This window comes from Scardinius erythrophthalmus (genome assembly GCF_964197995.2).
Source record: "Scardinius erythrophthalmus genome assembly, chromosome: 1".
Classification (NCBI taxonomy): domain Eukaryota; kingdom Metazoa; phylum Chordata; class Actinopteri; order Cypriniformes; family Leuciscidae; genus Scardinius; species Scardinius erythrophthalmus.
The window spans coordinates 29,725,390-29,731,642 of NC_138221.1; the positions used below are offsets into that span (position 1 = coordinate 29,725,390).

General features: G+C 36.1%; 1 protein-coding gene across 1 annotated transcript; it reads right to left on the minus strand.

The window, feature by feature from the left end:
• Nucleotides 1-4,569, minus strand: LOC308704484 (histone lysine acetyltransferase CREBBP-like). Its single transcript, XM_081388840.1, has 5 exons — nucleotides 4,440-4,569; nucleotides 3,861-3,926; nucleotides 3,586-3,685; nucleotides 3,364-3,481; nucleotides 1-1,800 (listed from the first exon to the last, which is right to left on the minus strand). Exons 1-5 carry the CDS (start codon nucleotides 4,474-4,476, stop codon nucleotides 1,708-1,710), a joined length of 414 nt encoding a protein of 137 aa, XP_081244966.1. The 5' UTR covers nucleotides 4,477-4,569; the 3' UTR covers nucleotides 1-1,707.
• Nucleotides 4,570-6,253: the final 1,684 nt, after the last annotated feature.

Below are 6,253 nucleotides of genomic sequence, written 5' to 3' on the forward strand. Positions count from 1 at the left end.
AAATGAATGAAATATACTTTATTGTCCCCAAAGGGGAAATTTGTGTTGGACTCAAGGTGTTTACATTGACAAAATCATTGGAAACATAAACAAAAAATTCTACACAACAAAGAAATAAATAAAAAATAAATGCTCAATCGTTATACCTACACATCGGAAATCTGTATCGTCTTCCAGAAGGTAACAATTCATATTCTGTGTACAGAACATGCAATGGGTCAGCCACAATTTTATGTGCTTCTCTCAGAACCGATTGTTCATACAATGACTCAAGTGAAAAAAGCTATTTTCTCCCAATGGTCTTCATCGCTATTTTAACCAAGCGTGCAAGCTTCGACTTTACCTGAATTGTAAGGTTACCAAACCAAAACGGAATGCCATATCTGATTATGCTCTCTATAACTGCCTGATAAAACAACCACATAATTTTATGATCCACACCATAAAATCTAAGTCTACGTAAAAAATACAGTCTTTGCTCCACACGAGAACAAATTGTATCCACATGAATCCCCCAACTAAGTGTATTATCCATATGGATACCAAGGTACTTGTAGGAACGTACTTGCTTAATTGATTTATCATGCAAGAGCACTGTGATCACCTATTGATCTAAGGTCAAAAATCATCTCCTCAGTCTTTTCTGTATTAAAAATAAGATGATTTAGATCACAACACTCTACAAACCTTGATACCGCTGAGAAATAAACTGATAAATCAGTATTCTCATACAACAGACTAAGTATCGCTGTGTCATCCGAGAATTTCACTATAAAATTGTTATAATCACAACTTGAACACTGGTTGGTATACAATGTAAAAAGGATAGGGGAACTGACACATCCCTGTGGAACACCTGTGCTGGTATTTTTCAGCTCCGATAAAGTGTGATACTACGGCCCGGCCTGTATGCGAATTGTAATGGGTCAAGTACAGAGTTAACTTCAGTCTTTAAAATGGACACCATATACTTCTCAAAACTTTTCATTACACAGGATGTCAAGGCTACTGGCCTAAAATCCTTGTTTTCACTTGAACCTGTTTTTTTTGGTAATGGAATAATTCTAGATTTTTTCCATAGATCAGGTATAATATGAGAATCCACAGATTGCTGAAAAATTGGACACCATGCCACAGTAAGTTCTTCAGCACAAGATTTTAACAATAATGCAGAGATACCATCAGGACCTGTGGACTTGGTACACAGTCGACTGAAGATTAAACAAACTTTCTGCTGGTCCACAATGACCCTATCAGATGTGTTCTCAATTACAAGTGACTCCAAAGCTTCTCTACATTCCAGTGCACAGTCCTGTGTGTCAAACCTGAGGTAAAAGTCATTTAATTCATTTGCTTTCCTTAGGTCATCATTAGTAATAAGACGGTTACCCTTTGTGTTCATATTAGTCATAATTTTAATGGTGTCCCATAATTTCAATATATATACTGTATGTATATACATAAGAAAAACGATAAAATAAGAATGGAAACAACATAAAGCAAGAGCAACACATATGTAGCTATGTTTGCTCTCTTGCAGTTATACATTCTGCCTGCTATTATACACTCAAATTAGATCCAGTATATCATATACATTCCGCTTGTCACATGATTGATTTGTTCCAAATCTAATGTGACTGTCAATGGCTTGTTCAGGTCCCGTAGAGTCGTGCTGGCGAAGGCCAGGCTGTTAAGGATCCTGAGTGCTCATGGCCGGCTTTGACAGTTTGTCCTTCTCTTCTCCTCCAGCTCCTTCTGGATCTTGTAGATCTTCTCAGCAAGGAAGTGGTAATACTCATCCTGAACACAAGACATTATGTTCCAAGACTGTTCAAGATGGCAGTTATTAAGCCTCTCATAAAGAAATCACAATTAGATCCAAATGATTTGGCAAACTACAGACCCATTTCAAATCTTCCATTTATGTTTAAAATACTAGAAAAGTCGTGTCCAGTCAATTGTATTCTTTTTTGAAAATAATGATATGTATGAAAAATTTCAGTCTGGATTCAGCCTCCATCATAGCACAGAAACTGCACTCGTTAAAATTACTAATGACTTACTTCTAGCTTCTGACCAAGGCTGTATCTCAATATTAGTTTTACTTGATCTAAGTGCTGTGTTCGACACTATAGATACAGATAAAATACTCTTAGATCGACTACAATAATCACACTGGTATTCAGGGACAGGCATTAAGATGGTTTAGATCGTACCAATCAGATGACTACCCCTATCATTTAAATGGGGGGGGGGGGGTTAAGATAATATCAGTAAATTATGGAGTGCCAGAAGGATCTATGTTAGGCCCTTTGCTATTTTCAATAAATATGCTACCACGTGGTAATATTATAAGACATGTTGATGATCCTCAGTTATATATTACATCACAAACTGATGAATTCTCTAAAATATCTAAGGTGACAGGGTGTGTTAAAGATACAAAATATTGGATGACCTGTGATTTTCTTCTATTAAATTCAGCTAAGACTGAGGTATTACTTATTAGACCAAAAACCTGTACACAGAATCTCTTAGAATTTAATTTGCATTTGGAAGGATGTACTGTAATTTCATCCTCTACAGTAAAAGACCTGGGTGTTATATTAGACAATGTGTCTTTTGAAAATCATATTTTTATATGTTCCAAAAACAGCCTTCTTGCACCTTAGCAACATTGCTAAGCTCCGGAACATGCTAACTTATCTGTTTCTGATGCAGAAAAGTTAATTCATGCATTCATGACCTCTAGACTAGATTACTGTAATGTATTACTAGCCGGTTGTCCTGCATTCTCAATAAACAAACTACAATTAGTCCAAAATGCAGCTGGTCAATCTAAACTTACTAGGTCAATCATAGAACACCAATCTTATCATCTCCACACTGGTTACCTATTAAGTTCCATATAAGTTACTAAGTATTGTTACTGACCTATTAGGCCCTAAATAGTTTTTAGTTCATAATTTATGTCAATTTTAGGGTTTTATAGATGTCACCAACCAGGGAGGAATGTCGTGTAGTCCCTACCAGCCGTTTGTTGTAGTCCTTAAAAAGCAATTTCTTTAAAAGCAAATATCTCCCTTTGCTTTGAACTTTGAGCGTTGTAACTTTGCAGATGTTGTTTATGCTCAAACAGCAACATTACACACTAACTAAAGTTAGAAAAGTGAAATCATAATCAACCACCCCTTTAATACATTTTTAGCTAGCAGTGATTTGTATATGTACATTTCTGAAATACATGACTCAGATCACTCTAAAATGTAATGTGCATTTTCTGTAAAGCTGCTTTTAACGATGTGTATTGTGAAAAGCGCTATACAAATACATGTGAATTGAATTTAAAGTTTATATCCTTACCCTGCTGTTGGTAGACTCATAGAAGTTCCCTTCCACTTCACATGCGTAAATGACCAAGTTCACCAAGCGTCTGTCCAGCAGCACTGCTGGGTCTGGGGCCGGGATTATGGCTTGAACACTGCAGGAGAAGCATTCATTACAGGGGCTAAAAATAGCTCAAAAACAACCAAAGACACCCATTATGATGACAGCATGATGAGAGATGGTTCCTTTTGGACTCACAGTTTGTGCACTAGGTGATTCCTCAGGTCCAGAGTGATGTGCTCATGCCAGGGTTTCTTCATGCTGGGCATTAACAGCGGCACAGATGCAGAGAGATTCCCTGTGATGGTTCAACATTTTGAAGGATTAAAAGCTGTATCATCTCCAAGTCAATATTAATCTTTCTTATGCTCACTGAAATGATCAGACAATTGAAAACCCTGATGTGCTTGTGTGCAGTGAAATGCAAGATGAGGTTAGTAATTGATAAGATTAATGATGAATATTGTACATGCCGTTGCTGATGGCGGCCACAGCTGGTTGAGGAGCCTGAATGTCAGTGTCAGGAGAGTTCAGTGTCACTGTTAACAGCAGGAGAAAAAAAAATACATTAAAATAAATAATTAAAGTCGGCCAATTGATTCACAAGCGACTATAAAAATGAATTCCAAGGTTTCCAATTTTTTCTGTCAAGCAGATTTTAATGTTGTCCATGTGCAGTGCGGTTCTAGTGATCTGTTAAGTATTTTCAGATGTTTTTAAAAATTGTCTTAAGTTACTAGAAAATGATTTCTGTGGGGTTTAAAAAGACTGCTAATGTTACTACAAGCCTGAACCTAATGGGTATTTAAAACAAGAAATGCAAAGAGTCCAGTAAAAACTGTTGTATCCTGGTGCTCTTAGGCATATTTCAAATAACAGTGGCGGATGTCATGAATTTCTTTTTACTTCTAAAGCCTACTTTCCTATCACATTAAACTCGAAACTTCGCCATATTAAGGAAGTAAACATGGAATCGACATTTCATCTCTCCTAACAAAACCATGTAAAATAACGGCATAAACTCTTTCAAATCCTTTTCAGTGTGTACTTGCAGTTTTTCAACAATTCTTCGTCAAATGGAATATCCATTTCGCTGAGAGTGACCGTCGTGAGCAGCAGGAGAACCGAGAGAGCTTCTGTTCTATGGTGGGAGTTGTCCAGTAGTATGTTCCTGCACAACCGGAGGAGGCTGCAGTTTCAGGACCCCAGTTCCAGGACCCTAGTTTTTTGTGATAGCGCCACTCTACCGAACTGGATGATATGGCGGCTGCAGTTTCAGGACCGCAGTTCCCAGGTGGTTATGTTATCAAGATATTTAATCTCAGGAGTATTTTTTTTTTATAAATGTTTGAATTTTTTATTCAAAATGCATCAGAGGTTAAAGGGATAGTTCACCCAAAAATGAAAATTCTGTCATCTTTTACTCTCCCTCAAGGTGTTCCAAACCTGTATGATTTCCTTTCTTCTGCTAAACACAAAAGAAGATATTTTAAAGAAGGTTGGTAATTAAACAGTTGCTGGTCCCCATTGACATCCATAGTAATTTTTTTTCCTACTATGGAAGTCAATGGGGTCCATCAGTCGTTTGGTTACCGACTTTCTTCAAAATATCTTCTTTTGTGTTCAGCAGAAGAAAGAAAGTCGTACAGGTTTGGAACGACTTGAGGGAGAGTAAATGATGACAGAATTTTCATTTTTTGGGTGAACTATCCCTTTAATTACAAAGTGTGTACACAAAGTGAGTCACACTTTTAAATTTAAACAAATGAATTTACACAAAATAGAAATGAAAAATGTATATCAATCTTTAAACAACTGAAAAAGTGGAGTAAGTCTTAGTTTCTTGAATTATACTATATATTGATTAACCTCCTTAAGTTTATCTAGCTCATTATCAAGTAAAATAAAGATGGAATCAGCATATGCAGTCACTAAATTACAGCCAGATTTTTAAAGGTTGTAGAGAGGCAAGACAAGACTCAAGAATGATTCAATAATGTATATTATATATATATATATATATATATATATATATATATATATATATATGTCATTTTTGCAACAACAACAGCACCAAAAATACCTCCTTTTTCATCCGTTGTAATATATATAAAAACTTGACTTTGGCCATTTTTTCACACATTTAATAATAAAAAAAAAAAGATATATATATATATAAATACACCAAACCATTGATTCGAAACAAAATATCCATAAAGGTTTTTTTTTTTTTGTTGTTGTTTACAGTATATGATTCATGTATTCACAGATTGTCGCCTCCCATTTCAGTGATGATTCAGTGATTCGAACAGTGTTTCATTTTTACAAATTACTACACCTATAATTGAAACAAAAACTAAAATGTTTGATCTGTTTTTAAAGTCCCTGTAAAGTCAAAATTAAGTATGTTTTCTGAGTATGTCACACCACAGAAAAATGTGTTATTAGCCCCCCAGCCAAATTTAAATGATAAAAAAGCCACCAAGTATATAAAATAAGCTATCAAAATCTTGAAAAAATGAGCAGTATTCTCTGCTCTCAAACGTTGGGGGCGTGTCCGCTGGCTGTGCTGAAACCACGCCCACTCACGGGAAAGTTGACTCGCGGGCACGCACTGCCGATCATGGCACCAGTTGTCGGCGAGACGGGAGGATGAAGACCGAGGCGGGAGATAGTCGGCTCGGTCCCATTCACCAGTAACAGTGGATTATCAGTGAATCCCAGGTCCGTGCACTTTTTGATAGTTTGTTTTTCAATTTGAAATGAAATAAGCAAAAACGAGAAAATTTGCCTTTATTTGTTTTTTTTCGTTTTTTCAAAAGAGGTTTTGAAGAGTTCTCACGAGAACACAAGTTGAATTTGCTCA